The sequence below is a fragment of the Ceratotherium simum genome, chromosome 35 (genome assembly GCF_057802395.1).
Source record: "Ceratotherium simum simum isolate JZ-2026a chromosome 35, ASM5780239v1, whole genome shotgun sequence".
NCBI lineage: Eukaryota > Metazoa > Chordata > Mammalia > Perissodactyla > Rhinocerotidae > Ceratotherium > Ceratotherium simum.
The window spans coordinates 12,353,034-12,369,963 of record NC_141934.1 but is presented as its reverse complement, the minus strand read 5'-3'; the positions used below and the strand labels follow the sequence as shown (position 1 = coordinate 12,369,963).

General features: G+C 51.4%; 1 protein-coding gene across 3 annotated transcripts in view; it reads left to right on the top strand.

Annotated features, from left to right (window-relative positions):
- The window catches only part of MYO18B (myosin XVIIIB), a 230,676-nt gene that overhangs the window by 24,241 nt on the left and 189,505 nt on the right, over nucleotides 1–16,930 (top strand). For all 3 annotated transcript variants that reach the window (XM_087423619.1, XM_087423618.1, XM_087423617.1), the window contains one exon: nucleotides 8,474–8,618. In XM_087423619.1, coding sequence (XP_087279745.1) covers nucleotides 8,474–8,618 — 145 coding nt within the window. The remainder of the gene's footprint in view (nucleotides 1–8,473; nucleotides 8,619–16,930) is intronic.

The following is a 16,930-nucleotide window of genomic DNA, read 5'->3' as shown; positions in this document are numbered from 1 at the left end:
GGTAGGGGCAGGAGGAGGGGAGAAAAAATTATAAAAGGGAGCTTTTGGGCTGATGGACATGTTCATTGTTTTTATTGTGGTGATGGTTTCACGGGTGTATATGTCAAAGCTTAACAAATTGTACATTTTAAAGACGAGTGGGTTATCCTTTGTTAATTATACTTCAGTAACGCTTTTATACACACACACACACGCGCGCACTCTGCTGGGTACTGTCCACAGAGTTACTGAGTCAGGGGGTCTGGGGGCCTGAGAATCTGCATTTCTCACAAGTTCCCAAAGGATGCTGATGCTGCTAGCCCAGGGACCCCACTTTGAGAACCACTGTAGTAGAGTCCTTTTCTACTGAGGGCGGGGTGGGATGGAGTGGGGTGATGCAGCCCCCCCATCTTTAAATTCCGGGGGCTAATCCTCTGTCACCCTCCTGATAACCCCTTCACTGGGGGGCTCTCCAGTATGTTTTTCTCATGCTGTTTGTCCCCAAGATCGGGGCCGTTAGGAGTCCAGACCTCGACCTCGACGGCAGAGGACGAGAGGCGATCCCAGCCCTGGGTTTTCTTGTTCCTTTAATGAGTTTTGGCCAAATGCATCCATGTGAATCAGCAAGAAGGTCGCTGTTGGTTTTCCTGTTGTTTTCAAGGAGGAAAAGGGTCCGAGCCGGGCCCTGCGAGCTCCCCCAGCCGGACCTGTTTGTTAACAGCGTCATACAGGCATGGGGCACTGCAGGAATCGTGTCAAGGAGGCGTTTGAAGTGGTTTTCTTTTTTTCCTTGTGTTTCTGGGGGTGTTTTTTTTTTAGACCACTTGATTTGTGGAAACTGTAGGGTGTTCCTTTGTTCTCTCTCTGCTACCTGGCAGGTATGGAGAGAATGTTTTCTCTGTTCTTTCAGAACAAAAATAAAGTCTGAGAACTCGTTGGTCTTTGAGACGAGCCTGGGCCAGTTCTCTGCGATTGGGTGGCCCAGGTACAGTCTCAGAAGGGAATTTGGTGGTCAGGAGATGCCCCCCAAGAATAGCAGTTGCTAAGTACAAGCCCCTTAAAGTTGTCAAATTTAGCAAATAAAAATACAGGATGCCCAGAACTTATCTATCTTATATCTGATCTAATGTACAGCATGGTGACTATAGTTAATACTACAGTATTTATTGTACACTTGAAATTTGCTAAGAGAGTAGATCTTAAGTGTTCCTACCACACACACGCTAATGGTAACTGTGTGAGGGGATGGATGTGTTAATGAACTTGATTTCAGAATGTACGCTTGTATCAAATCATCACATTGTACACCCAAAAAATACAAATTTTATTTGTCAATTATAACTCAATAAAGCTGGAAAAAAATACAGGATGCCCGGTTAAATTTGAATTTCAGATAAACACTGAATAATTTTTTAATATAAGTGTGTCCCCAATATTGCATGGGCAGGCCTGGAGGGTTGGAATCGTATCAGAGAAGGCTGCCTGGAGGAGGTGGCACAAGCTGGTCTAGGACTGAGAATGAAGGTGGACAGGTCAGTCAGGCCAGCATTCCTGCCACACCAAATATTGCAGGGGGATATACTTACGCTAAAAAATGATCCGTTGTTTATCTGAAATTCAAATTTACCTGGATGTCCTGCATTTTCTCTGGCAGTTCTGCCGCCCTGATTCATCTCCGGCTGAGCCCTCTTCCTCCTCCTGTTAGCCGGTCCCCCCGGCTCTGATCAGCTCTGCGTCTGTTTCATCTGTCAGAGTCGGTTCCATCATCTCCTGAAAATTCACCGACGACAGTGGTTGAGAAATGGGTTCTGGGCTCTGATATACGCATGTTCTGATCCCAGTGCCAGCATTTAAGCTGGGGGGCCTTCAGCAAAGTGGCCTCACCTCCCTGGGCCTCAGTTTCCCCAGGTATAAAACTGGGATGGTAATAGTCTCCCCTGCCCCCAAGTTAAATGAGATGAAGCCCATGAAGTACTTGGATGGTGCCTGGAATTCAAACAGTGTCAGCTTTATTATTATTGTTGTTGTTGTTGTCGTCGCGATCACTCAGTCTGAGCCAGACGGCAGCGTTGGACCAGCTGGGTGGGGCAAGGCCTCCGTGGCGCCCGATCCACGTTCCTCATGGGCCACGCCAGGTTTTTTCTCTTACTGGCTTCACTCTGTTCTCCTCTAGTTTATATTTTTAATGAAATATTTACTTAAAAAAATTAAATTAGGGGCTGGCCTGGTGGTGTGGTGGTTAAGTGCTTGCCCTCTGCTTTGGTGGCCCGGGGTTCGCAGGTTCGGATCCCGGGCACGCACCGACACACCGCTCCTCAAGCCATGCTGTGGCGGCGTCCCACATATAAAGCAGAGGAAGATGGGCACGGATGTTAGCCCAGGGCCAATCTTCCTCAGCAAAAAAAAAAAAAAAAAAAATTAAATTAATATGTACTTCCGTGGAAAAATCAGGAAAAAACGTATATATAAAACAAAACCCAAAACACACACATTCACACAAACCAAAAAACAAGCGCCAATAACACCACCATCCAGAGACCTCCATTGGTGACATTTCTGCAGATTTCCTCTCAGTATTTTTCCATGAATGTTTTACATAGAACATGACAAACCGTATGTCATCAAAACCGTCACAAACCGTATCTTTAGTGACCAGACGTTCATGGCAGAGACATGATTCCCCGAACTATTTGCCCAGTGTTTTCTGTTTCCATGGGTTGGAGCCTTCCTGTAGTTCTTAATAGTGAGGTGATAAATATCTTCATGCATCATCTTAGGCCTCAGCAGCTCCGGCTTCCCAGCCCTCTGTCCAAGGAGAGGCTGCCTGTGTGGTCTATTTTGCGGTTGGTCTCCTTGGTGACAACCTCTCATCGTGTATCAGGTTGTTTGTTAACTTACGGTCTGTCTCCCCTTGGCCCTAAGCTGTAAGAGGATGGGGGGTCTTCTGTGTCCTGTCTGCTGCTTAATCTGCAAGGCCTAGCACTGAGCCAGACACACGTCTGCTCAGTAAGTGTTTGTTGAGTGAATAAACGAATGAGTGTGCCCCACTCTCCAAGGCTTGGCAAAAATCACGTCTTTTCAATTTTCTAAACTTTGCTACCATGGTAGACAGAGCTACGTTAATTATGCTCTCATTTATCTTGCTGTGTCTTTAAAGCCATTTCCCTAGGGCTTTGGGGATCTTGTGTCTGGGTCCTGGGAGCTGGGCAGTTGCTAGGAATCCCAGAGGACCCAGACAAGGGGATTAGAGAGTTTGGGGCTCTCATCCCTCAGCCAGCCTGGGCCTCCGGGGTCCTCCAACCAGGATTAGTCGCACCACAGGCCCAGCTCAGGGGTGGACACCCTCTACCCCAAGGTCAATGGCTCTTATTCGGGGACACTAAGTGTAGCTCATTGACATTTACTCGTCAACAGGTATTTATTGCTCTTATCAGGGACCAGGCAGGACACACAGCAATGACCCAGCTGGGTCTCTGTCATCAAAGGTGGGTGAGGGCTGTGACAGCCACATAGGAGGATCATTCTGAGCCAGAGTGATAGGAGGCTGAACAGAGGTGTGGATAGGCTGAGGCCAGGCTGGGAGGGGTAGAGGCTATCAGGGAAACCTGCCTGGAGGAGGTGACAACGCGCTGATCCTGGCCTGAGCGATGTTAGACAAGTGCAGAAGGCCAGCAGTCTGCTACACCAAGCCCCTGACGCAAACGTGCAGGTGGAGGGATGGCAAACAGCGAGTGTGACCCCAGAGCCCAGGATGCGGCTGTGGGCCCTGAAGCGGTCAGCTGGCGCAGGGGCCTGGGGGGATGTGCTGAGACCTCCGGGTGGCGCTGCCCTCAGTGGCCGCCTCCTGTCTGGCTGCCAGCTCCAACTCCTGGCCCCCGCACCGCGCCACCCTCGCTGCCTTCCGCGTTTCAGCTTTGAAATGGCACTGACTTGAGATGTGCCAGGGCGCCAGGACGCATTGGAAATCACAAGGCGTTCATATGATTTTCTTCTTCTCTGTGATTTATTTTTCTGCAACCTTGCCTGATTTTTTAAAAAAGTGCCCAGCAGCAGTGGTAACAATAATAATAATCCTTGCCTCTCAGCAGTTTGCTTCCGGCTGTCACATTCCAGGCTCCGGCCTGAGGCGCATTTATTTTTTGTGACCAAGTGTCACTGCGGAGGAACGGTCTCCAAACGGAAGGATGGGGGATCAGGCACTCGTGCCGGGGGCTCTGCCAGGAGCTTTTTCTCATTTAATCCTCCTAGCCGCCCTGTGAGCTAAAGGGTTATTTTCATATCTGGTTTTCAGGAGGAGTGAGCAGGCTCAGAGAGGTGAGGTTATTTGCCCAAAGGCACAGAGCTTTTAAATGGCGGAGGGACGACTGGAACCCAGGTGGGCCTGACTCCAAATTTGACCCCCTTGTCCGTCCCACTCTGTCATCTCAGTCCTGTGTCGTGGCTGAAGACCGTGTGCTCTGGGATCTGACCACTGTGTGTCCTCAGGTTACTTGTCCTTTCTCAGCCTCAGTTTTTCCACCTGAGGAATGGGTAGAGCAACCCCAACTCCTTGGTCCGCTCCTAAGGTTGGGGGCCCCTCCTCAGCTGGGTAGCCTTGGACAAGTGCCTAACCCTCTCTGAGCCTCAGTTTCCTCCTCTGTCAATTGGAGATCCCCACCTCTGCCTTATAGGGTAAAAGCACCTCATACAACGTAGTAGGTGCTCAGTTAATGAGTTCTCTTCTCCCTCCTTGAATGGATGCCCAGTGCCCAGAGAGGACGTAGATCCGTCCGTGTTGAGTGTGGGGCAGAGCCGCTTGGGAACAGGGAGCTCCTGGCTCTGGCCCTGTCCTGCCCTCCCCATGGTCTCCATGAGTTCACCCGCCTGTGCGGGCACCGATGTTTCTTTTGCAAATGAGTCGAGTCAATGTTCAGCCTTTTCCTCCCAGAGCCGCTCCAGGTCCAGGGGGCTGAGGGGTGGGAATCCCCTGGGCTGGTTGGTTGTAGAGACACAGGGGAGCCCACCCCAGCTCTGGAGGAGAGGGGGGTGGGTTACATCCCCATGGGGCCTGCCTGAGGCACCCCCTGTGCTTATAACCAGGCAAGAGGACGCCCAGGTGCCGGTTCCTTCCTCCAGGGAGGCCTCCAGGAGCCTCACACTCCACCCGAGAGCAGCTCCCAGCTGCAGACCAGGGCTCTCCCTGCCCGTCGCTCTGCAGGAGAAGCCTGCCTGACATCCTGGGGCTCCACCCAGCGCATCATGTTCCCTCTGCCCATGCCCTTCTGTTTGGAGACCCTTCCTGCCTCCCCAGCACCCACTTTGCCGCGCTCATTCGGGCTGCTTCACCCACTGCTTCTTTCCGGAAGCCTGTGACCCTCCCAGTCTGCTCCTTGCCCCTCTCCAGTCTCCCCACCGCCGCACTCACTGTGCTCTCACTGTCTGTTTGCGCATCTGTCCCCCTCGTTGGGTTGGGAGCCCCTAGAGGACAGGGTCACGCTCGATGCACTTTCCATGGAGGGCTGGGTGCAAACTGGGGCAGCAGTGGGGAAAGGTGTCCCCGGAAGGCCGAACAGCCTGAGCAAAGTCATGGCGGGAGGGATACAGTGGTGAGTGGAGACCAGCATGTATTGAGCGCCACTGTGTACCGGGCACGGTGCTGGGTGCTTTCTACGTATGGACTCATTTAATCCTCACGACGGCCCGAGGAGGAGGGTAGGCTGTTATTGCCATTCTGCAGAAGCAGAAACTGAGCCTCAGGCAAGGGCAACAGGTTTGTGCAAAGTCACGGCGCCGGGGAACGCAGAGTCGAGAAGCTCCAGCTCTGTCTGACTCCGAATCCAAACCCAGCCCCTCTCTGCAGCGTAGGAATCTCCTGGGCGCTCTAAACGCAGCCCGGTCTAATGTGGAGAGGCCATTTTGGATTTTATTTTTTTCACTCAATTACCTACAGTCTTTGGTTGCCCTTGAGCCTCTGACTGCATCAGACAAACCCTGGGCATCTTGAGTCGACTTTTTTTTTCACTGATTTTTTTTCTTAAAATGAGGTGAAACATACAGTCAAGTGTATCAAGTGCACTAATTTTAAGTGTACAACTCAGTGATGATTATATTCTTAAACGCGCCTGCAACCACAGCCCAGATCAAGATCTAGAACATTCCTCACTCCAACAAAGGCTCCCTCGAGGCTCCTCCCCATCAGAGTTGTCCCTCCCGCCCCAGAGTCATCGTCCTAACTTCTCATATCATAGGTGAGTTTTGCCCGTATTTGAACTTGGCAGAGATGGAATCACACAGCCCATTGTCTTTGGTGTCTGGCTCCTCTGACTCACGTTGGGTCTGTGGGATTCGTGTGGGATTCATGTGATTGCATAGACCAGTGGCTTGTTCTTTTTCATCGCTGCGTAGCATTCTGTCACTGTGCCCTGGCTATACCACCTATTGTTTATCCATTCTCCTGTTGATAAACAGTTGGGCTGTAAATTGACTTATTCCACTAATTTGACTGATTTCTATTTTCACGATTTTGACACAAGGAGTGGCTTTCATCAGGGCATCATGCAGAGGCGTTTGGCCCTCTAGAAGTTTAAGGAACTGTAAACATTTCCTGATCCTAATTGTTTTGGATCGCACACATGTATATTTGTCCCCCCATGTCTTCCATTGCAACAGAGACTTGGAGTGGGGAGGGCGAGAAAAAGAAGCGAATAAGCTTTCGCGGGAGTTTTCTCATTCTTCCCTTCACACGAGCTACGTGGCGGATGATGGAGCTTGCCTATGATTTAAAGTCAAATGCTCGTGGCTGACAGTGGGAGCCATAATAAATGTGTCACCGCTGTCCTTTTCGTGTCCTTCCTCTGCTACTTTGGAATCTCGTAAGTAACCGAGAGCCTGTTGCTGAGATGCCTGCCTTCCCTCCGTTTGCTCCAGTGGCGTGGCTGTGGTTGCTAGGTTAAGCTCCTGGTTGCTAGGGATTTTGTGGTCCTGTGGTGGCCCAGAAACATGACAGGTCCGTGGAACATGCTTTTGCTATTAATTGAAAGGTTTCCACAGCCAGTGTCTCAATGTCACTGCATGCTTTGATGGCGTCCCAATTGGTGAATGATCCCTGCAGGTTTCTTTCCCAGTTAGAAGTGGCTTGAATGGAGGGGACAAAGTGGCCTGGACTGGGAGTCAGAAAAGCCTGATTCTCGTCCTGTATCTGATATTAATATGCTGTGTGACCTTGGGCACATGTGGTCCCCTCTCTGGGCGTTGGACTCCACAAAATTCAAGGACCTGCCAGCTTTGGCAGCCTGCAGTTCATCACCCAAGCTCAGTAGGCAGGCCAATTGCAAATCGGTTCCTCATTATTTGCTGGTGGATTATCGACAAAAGAATTCTCGTCCTCAGCTCACTTCCTCTCAACCCAGCAGGCTCTGGGCTGAGTCTCCTTGGCCAGATGGTGTGTGTGCAGGAGTTTCAGACTAATTTTAATATTCAATCAAACATAATTGGGATCATAAATCTGAAAAAGAGAAAAACAACACCCTACAACCCATAAACATCTGATCATGTCATTTTCTCTCTCCTCCTGCTTAAAAATCTTGGGCAGTTTCCCGTGGCTTGCACCGGGGGTGGCAAACTGGTTCCATTTCAGTTGCTGAGGCAGATTGACTGGTGGTGGCTGCAAGGGGTGATGTCCTGCAGAGAATCTGGACTCACCGGCTTGCTGTGGGATCTTGATCGATTAATGATGTCTGCCACGGGTCCAGGAATGTAGACGGGGTGCGTATTTGCCAGTCATTCTGGAGCTTAAAGCCCATGCCCTTTACCGTCGTGTTTGAGGTCGTCACAGTCGGCACCTGCCAGCTTCTGATGCTTTGTCTCCTCCCCTTCTCTGTCTGCCCCACCTCCAGAAATACCTGCTTCTGTGTCACATCCAGTTGGCCACCTGTTGTCTCCAAGATCTCCTCTGTTCATGCTGTTCCCTCAGACAGACAGTCAGGGCCTTTACTGCGTTAAATCGGTCAACTCTGCCTATGATCCTTCAATCACGATTTTGTCTCATCTTCTAGGACATTCTCTTGGGTGGGATTCATCAGCCCATTCCTCCCTCCGATGTCGCATACTGCCCCACTGATACCCGTATCCCGCCACTCCGCCTGTTTCATATTTAGTTACTTTTATGTCTCTTTCCCCTTCTACCTCGACAGTCCTCAACGTCAAGCTCTGGGTTTTGCTCATCTCGGCATCCCCAGAGCCCGGCACGGTGCAGAGCCACAGTAAATCCACCGAGTGAGCACATGAATGAATAAAAGCCACACCGCATTCCAAAGTCAGATAGAAATGCTTTTTATCATTTCCTAGCAGCCTGAGTTCTGGGTGTCAACACCCCTCAGCTTAATTGTGGGTAATTTACTGTGTTCATAAAGTGACCACGCATTCCCCCGGGACTAAGCCCTGATTCACGTTGCGAATTTGCGTTTTCTCCACCGTGATGGCTTCTTTTTCTCCCTCTCTCTCCCTCTGCTCTCAGCCTGAAGACAAGCCGAGGGCAGCGGCTGCCTTCGCCCAGCTCCAGGGCGCCATGGCGACGCTGGGCATCTCGGAGAGCGAGCAGCGAGCCGTTTGGCGGGTGTTGGCAGCCATCTACCACCTGGGCGCCGCGGGGGCCTGCAAAGGTACGTCCTCCCTGCCGAGCTCACCTGGGCTGCCCGCTGTCTCCACTGGCAGGTGCCGGACAAGGCTCTTCTCTCAACGAGGTGGGACGGGGTCAGTCGGTCACCTTCTGTGTCTGGGGGACTGCTCTTGGGGAGGATGCCGAGCCAGGCATGGTGAGCAGGAGCAGGGCTGGATTTTTCAATCCAGCTTTCAAATCTTGTAGACCAGCGCTGTTCAGCAGAGCTTTCTGTGATGATGGAGATGCTCTCAGTCTACGCTGCCCAGTGCAGTAGCCGCTAGCTTCATGTGGCTATTGAGCACTGGACATCTAGCTAGTGTGACTGAGGAATTGAAATTTGTTTTTTTTTGGTGAGGAAGATTAGCCCTGAGCTAACATCTGATGCCAATCCTCCTCTTTTCGCTGAGGAAGACTGGCCCTGGGCTAACATCCGTGCCCATCTTCCTCTACTTTATATGGGATGCCGCCACAGCATGGCTTGACAAGCGGTGCATCAGTGTGTGCCCGGGATCCGAACCTGCAAACCCCGGGCCACCGCAGCGGAGCGTGCGGACTTAACCGCTGAGCCACTGGGCTGGCCCCAGGAATTGAACTTTTAATTGTACTACATTTTAATTAGCATACATTTAAATAGCCATATGTAGCTAGTGGCTACTGTACTGAGCAGAGAAGCCTTAGAACACATGAGAGAGGTTGAGTCCACGCAATACAGGTGCTGTTTCTGTCTGGACATCTTGGAGATGTTCCCCACTATATGTGGGGAGCTATCCTTCTGACCTAGCTATCCTTCTCCTCCCGAGTCTGCTCCCCCTCCTTAACTGTCTGTTTCTCAAATGGTTCTGATCACCCCTCAGGCCCTCACCCCTCCCTATCCAGTCATTCTCCTTGCCCTGTAGATACTCTCTGTGACGGCATTTCGGTCCTGGCTTCTCTATTCTTACTGTTTGCCTTTTTTTTTTTTTTTTTTTCCTGCTTGGACTGTTGCAGTAGCCTCCTTGCTGGTGCCTTCACTTCTTCTGTCTATCCTCATTGTGACCATTGGGCTCCTTTCTAAAACATAGACCTAGTGTGCCACTCCCTTGCTTAGAATCTTCCTGAGGCTCTCCCTTGCCTGCTAAATCAAGTAAAATTTCTTGGCTTGGCATTCAAGTCTCCTCACCTCCCAGCCCCTTCTGCCATCTCTTCTGGTGCTGTAAAAGGTCCTGGGCGGATAGTAGGGATCATGAACAATGTGGTTCCTGCCTTCATGGGGCTTACGGTGCCTTGTGTTATGACTGTGTCCTTGTCTAGCTCTTTCCAGAAGCGAGTGGCTTCCTTTGGGCCCAGAACGTATAGTTCTGGAGTTGGAACTTACGTGTCAAATGAACATGTGTGAATTGAGGTCTGTCCTCTGGGACTGTGTATCGACTCTGGGCCATTCCTCTGTGGGGCAGCAGACTCTTCTGGAATATGCTGGCACGTCATTCCCGCCATTCCTACACTCGTGGGCCATGTGGCCCATTCTTTTGATTCTCATACATTTGAGCCACATGCATTGGCCCACTGATTTGATTTTGGAAATGTCTAGAAGTTCTGCTGAGTCAGACATAAGTGGGGATTCCACAGTTGGTTCAAGCCAAGGACGGATATGCTTGACCGGGCAAATGTGGAAAAAACAAATGCCACTTGCCTTCCCAAAACTCAGCCTTGGACCGTGCTCAGCACCTCGGCTGTGGGGACATCACCACCGTTTTGCTCACGGGACTGTGACGACTCTCGCTCAGCTTCCTGGTCGCTGGGACCAGCCTGAGTCGTCCACACCAGGCTGTGAGAACACGGTCCCATCTCCAGCCTGGGGGGCATTTCTCTTCCTGCCGAACTCTAGTCACCAGTTCGAAATCCCCACCTCTGCATCCGGCTTCGTCTACACCAGGGATCAGCAAACTACGGCTCGTGGGCTCCATCCAGCCTGCCGCCTGCTTCTGTACAGCCCACAAACTAAGAATGGTTTTTACATTTCCATTAGATGAAAAAAATATATATGAATAATATTTTGGGACTTGTGAAAATTATCTGGTATTCAAATTATAGTGTCCATAATTAAAGTTTATTGGAACGCAGCCACGCTCATTCATTTACACGTCTATGGCTGCATTCCTGTGACAACGGCGGAGTCGAATCGTTGAGACAGAATTATACGGCCTGCAAAGCCGAGAGTAATTACGATATGGCCCTTTACAGAGGAAGTTGGCCAGCCCTATTCTACACCATCCCCATGGAAGGTGTCAGCCCTCGGGGGTCTTGTCCCTCTGAACTCCCTAACTGTTTCGCTGTGTTCTGGAGAAACTCCTCCATCGTCCTCACACCCAGCCAAACCAGAGAGATGATGTCAGGAATCCGGCTCTGCCCCCAACTTGCTGTGTGACCTTAAGCAAGTCACCTCCCTCTCTGGTCTCAGTTTTCCCAGATGTGAAATTCTGGAATTGGGTCAGATTAGAGGTTCTTATTGTAGGGTTCGTGTACTCCCCGCCCCCCCCGCCCCGGCCACCAAGAGGTTTATGTGTGGATTTCAGGGCGTGTGTTAGTTTCCTAAGGCTGTTATGACTGGGGGGCTTAAACAACAGGAATTTGCTTTCTCACAGTTGTGGAGGCTGGAAGTCAAGATCAGGTGCCGGCAGGGCTGGTTTCTCCTGAGGCCTCTCTCCTTGGCAAGAAGATGGCACCTTCTTGTCTGTGCTTAGTTTCTCTTATTATAAGGACACCAGTCATATTGGATTGGGGCCCACCCATATGACCTCATTTTACCTTAATTACCTCTTTAAAGACCCCATCTCCAAATTCAGTCACAATTTGTGGTACTGGGGGTCAGTACGTCAACATACAAACTTCGGGGGGACAAAATTCAGCCCATAACACACCCCAATCCCTGAGATGAGCCAGCATCTACTTTCTGACCAGACCTGGCAGAGGGACGGAGCTGAGAGGCTGTGGAGACAGAGTCCCTCGTTGTAAGTCTGTCGTTTCATTTGGACAGTTAAAACTTCTGAAGTTGACGCCATCAGCCAGTTTTATAAACTGACCAGGATTGGAGTGTGACTGCATGGTTCAGACAGGAAAGCCATGAGGGTTCAGAGTTGGGACATGGATGTCTGTAGGTTGGGGATGTGTGGAAGGAAGCAAACCCATTTTACAGAATGGAAAGCTGAGGCTCAGAAGGTCTAAGTGCAATAATCCAGGGTTCCAAACGAAACTTCTCTGGGCTTCCGCGGCCTCCTCTTTCAATGGGCTAAGAATGGGGCTGATGGGAGGATTGAATGGGATGAGGAAGAGGAAGCTGACTTAGGCTGGGTTCCCCTGAAGACAAAGACTTGGGTGCATTTAGATTATTGGGGAGGGATCCCAGGAGGCAACGGTTGGGGAGTGAGACAGGGAGGGGGAGGCAGGTGATACAGGGTACACTGATGAGCGGGTCACCTCTAGGTGATTGGGGCTCAGTCCCGCTGGGGGCCTCCGGGCGACTGAGGAACATGCCTCCTGGTTGTATTACCCACGAGGAGAGGAAGCCAGGATATTTATCCACCACCTCCGCTTCTCCCTGGGTGGCGGTGTTACCTGCTGCACCTCCAGGCTGCCCCATGGGCTGAGCACGCTCCTGCAGCCAGAGAGAGCAGAGAGGAACAGACAGGTGCCCACAGTGACAGGCCAGGGGCGCTTATGGGGTGGCACATATGGATGGCCAGGGCGAGGGGTGATGGGACGGTCATCAGTAGCATCAGTAGAAGGTGGCTCTAGGATAGTGTTGCTGAGCCACGGTTAGGTGATTCTCCCAAGGGGACACAGCCACTTGCCTCTTGGCTGCACTCAACTCAGACTTTCTCCCTCCAGACACTCTGCAAAGCCTAGGAAGAGACTGAGTCTTGCAGACGGGTGGGAACTGCCTTCTGATTTCCACTGTCACACTTGACCCCTTTCTGCCTCTGATGTGACAAAACAGAGGCTAGAGGAGCCCCCGGGCCTATTGCCCTGTCACCAGAGAACTTTGCTACGTGAGTTTCTCCTCCTGGGGCACGTGAGACGCCCCCTCTGATGTGGGATCCGGGACCTGACCCGTACCTGTAGCTGCCTGTAATGATAAAAGAGAAAGTCACATTTATCAATATTTTATTAATACATGATTATGGCAATAATTTCTCCCAGCCTCCCCCCACCCCACCTTATAAATTATTTTAAGAGCCGCCATCAGTCTGCCTGGGAGGTCTGCCCGATGATTTACTTACTATATATTCTGCTTTGGAAGATTTCATAATAGGTTGCTCTAAAATCAGCAATTAAGAATTTCAAACTGGTATATAAATGTCTTTGCTTTGTGTCATAACAGATCATTTTGAAATATATTAAGAATCATTTCCATTAATCGTTTTTTTTTTTTTTCCATTAAAATGATTCTCTCCTCCCGGGGCGCCTGGCTTCCTTAGCTTATTGGAGAGCCCTGATCCTATTTTTGAAAACCCATATCAGCCCCAGTGGGGAGATTTGGGGCCTTAGAACTGGACTCAGGGTTTTTGAACTGTTATAGCAATAACAACCACCACCGCTAATATCGGTTTAGTATTTGGTGGTTTCAAAGCACTGGTCCCTCTCTGATGCCTTTGGATCTGATTAGATTTCCGCAATAATCTGGTGAGGAAGGAGAGTGCCATGGGCAAGAGTTGGGAGTCAGCCTGCTGGGTGTGGTCGTGGCTTGGCCTCTCTGAACCTCAGTTTCCTCATCTGTAACATGGGGCTAGTGATGGTACCCACTGTGTAGGCTTGTTGTAAGGATTAAATGCATCAGTGCCAAAACGTGGGGAGCACAGGACTTGGCTCATGATGGGGGGCTTCCTGAGTGTTTGCTTTAATCTCCACTTGATAGATTAGAAAACAGAGGCTCAGAGAAGGTATGTGATTTGCCTGATGTCACACAGCTAGTATGTTCCAGAAGTGAGCTTCAGAACTTTAGCTGGTCTTCGTGCAACGATTGCTCCACTGCCCTAGACTTTGCAATGGGCCCTTAGGGTCATTCCCTGCTGGAGAATTGACTTGTTTTCCTGGGCACTGTGCTGAGAGCTTACAGACATGATGATGTCACAGACTTAGAATAGCCTGGGAAGGGTGAGAACTATTAGGAGGCCCATTATACAGATGAGGAGGCTGAGGCCTGCCAGAGAGGTTCATCCGCATCCTCCAGGGCACACAGCTAAAGCCAGGGGTAGGATTTGGACCTGGTCTACCAAGCTCTGAGCCCAACCCCCGGGGCCACACTTCCTGCCTCCCTCACTCCACATGCTGCTGCTTCTGTCCTCACAGACTCCGGGAGGGTGATGGTGACATCACTTTGTCACTGGGGCACTCTGAACTGTGTTTACTCACACTTATGACACCAGATGTGTGGGGTTTTTCCCCACACCGACCAATTCTCTGTTTCTCCAGACACCCACGGGGTGTCCTACAATTCAGTCCAATTCCGACACCACCTAGAGTTAGCACAGACCCCACAGGTTCAGGGCTCAGCCCCACAAGACCCCCCAACTTCAGACCCCAGTGCTAAGTTTGGGACCCCTGGACTGCTGACTGAGCAGCTATTAAGTTGGGGGATTCCCACGACCCCCTCCTCAGGTTCAGTAATTTCCTGGAACAGCTCACAGACCACAGGAAGGCACTTTACCTACTATTACTGGGTTATTATAAAGGATATGACTCAGGAACAGCCAAATGGGAGAGATGCAGAGGGCAAGGTATGTGGGGAGAGCTGTGTCCTCTCCAGCAGGCCATCCTCCGAGCATCTCCATGTGTTCGCCAGTCCAGAAGCTCTCCAAACTCCGGCACTTAGAGTTTTTTGTGAAGGCTTCACTCTGTAGGCATGATCGATTAAAGCATTGGCCATTGGTGATTAATTCAGCCCCCAACCCCTTACCCCTCCCAGGGCCAGAGGGGCCCTGAGAGTTCCAAGCTTCTAATCATGCCTTGGTCTTTCTGGAGACCAGCCCCTCTCCTGAAGCTCTCTAGGGCCCCCCAGACACCAGTCATCTCAATAGCACACAAAAGATCCTCTTCTCACTTCGGAGATTCCAAGGGTTTCAGGAGCTTTGTGCCAGGAACCAGGACAAAGACCAAATACATATTTATTGCAGGTGCCAAGCCCTGTGCCCCCACCAGCAGCCTCTGGGATGTAGAGCATTGGTCCCTGGGTCTTGCGTCCACCTGAAGGGGCACAGGTGGAAAATGTGACGAGTCCTGATTGAGGCCCCGGACCCGGAAGGGATTTTTGCTTTCCAGTGTCGGCTTCTTCCTCCCACCGTGAGAACTGTGACTTCTTCCTTCTCTTCCGGAAACTTTCTTCCCCTTTTTCCTGCTTTAAAAAGACACCAGCCCGTTTTTGCCTCATAAAAGGCCACTGAGCACATGCAGGGTGGTCCCAGGCTGAGGGGGCCAGGCCCTCAGGTCGCCATGTGGTCCCAGCACGCTCATGGGCCCTGCTCCCTTCAGCTTCTCCCCAGGGAGCCTTCAACACCGACGTCACACACGGCCCCGGCATGACTCTGTGGGGCTCCTCGGAGCCTCTTTCGAGGGGATCATACCCCATTTCCCCTGAAGTCCCATCAGGCCCCCACTGACCCCTGAATTCCTGCAGGGCTCTGCCACCATGACCTTCCCCCACCTGCCTCTCGGTCCCTTCGATAGAAGACACCTGTGACATGCTGTCTTTTATCCCAGGACGCTGGCTCTCTGCAGTGGCTCTGGATCACCCTGTCATAAGTGGTGCCCTGGGCAGCCTCAAAGTCAGAGGGGACGCCTTTCCTCAGGATGTGGTAAGGAAAGGACGTGGGTGTTTTGGAGTCAGCCAGTCCTGGGTTCAGATCTCATCTTGGCCTTTCGTTAGCTGTGTATGAGGGCAGCATACAGCGTCTGGGGCTTACCCAAGGTCACAATGCTAATAATGCTCCGACTCTGGGCCACCTCCCATGGACAGGCCAGGTGGCTCCTGCCTTAGTTGGCTCATTATGAAGAGGCTTTTTGAAGAGGCCAGGCACAGTGGCCTTTGGGTTTTAGGAAATCTCTTATGGTGGCAGAGAGGCCGAGCCCCCCCTCTACATCGTGTCTCCATGGTGGATCTCTGGGGGGTGACCCGGGGGCTGGCTCCACATGGCAGGCAGAAAACCCTGGGTGGTGTGACATCGCGGCTGGTTTGCTGTTAACCAAGGCTCATGGCTTGGGGCCATCCCTCAGGAGCCATCAGGCAACCGTTCATCCAACCTTGTTTTTCTTTCCTTTGGCAAAAAGTGGCTCGTGGAACAATTAGCTGGCACCTGCGTCCTTCAAACAGCAGCAAAGCAATGCTCTCTGGAGCTCGCTTGATGAGGAGAGAGTGAGGAAGGAGAGAAAGCTGAGGCCCTGGAACTGGACAGAGCTGGCTTGGAATCGAGGTTCAGAACCAGAATCCAGTTCTGGACTCTCAGTCCAGTGCTCTCTCCACAGCTTAGCAGAAGGTCCTGTGGACCAGGGCCAGTGCAGGGTAGTGGTCACAGCAGCCAGGATTGACACAGACCTGGGCTCAAATTAAAGTGAGGATTCTAACGCTTGCTAGCTTGTGGCTGGTCCAGATACCAGGCTGCGTAACAACTCAGCCCCAAACTCCGCGACTTAAACAACAGTCATTTTATTCTCTCCCGAGGCTTCTGTGGGTCTGCGATTTGGAAGGGCTCTGCTGGGCGGTCTGGCTTAAGGTCTCTCACGTGGTTGCCGCCGACAGAGGGTGGCTGGTGCTGGGCCTGGCCAGGCATCCCCCTCTCTTCGTGTGGTCTCTGGTCTCTCCATGTGGGCTTGTCTGGCTTTCCTCGTGGCATGGCAGCCTCTGGGTTCCAAGCACAAGTTTCCGGAGAGCAACTTGGAAGCTGCATCATCATTTCTGAGCTGGCCTCGACATCATGAGACATCACTTCTGCCACGTTCTGTTGGTTATAAGCATGTCACATCTTTAAGGGCCAGAGAATCTAGACTCCACCCCTGGATGGGGGAGTGATGAGGTTCTAGAACGTGTAGGATGGGAGGTATTGGTGAGGCCGTATTTTGCTACAGTGGCCTCAAGCAAGTGACTTAAGCTCTCAGAGGCTCAGTTTTCTGGCCTGTAAAATGGGATGGAAAGGAGTAGTGACTTCGCAGGTCTGCTACGCAGATGAATGAGATGCTGTATGTCAAGGGCTTAGCACAGAGCCGGGCACATGGTAGGGTCTGGCTGTTGTAAGTTGTGATACAGCAAAGCTTGCGGAGTCCCACAGCCATGCTTCCCGCTCCCTG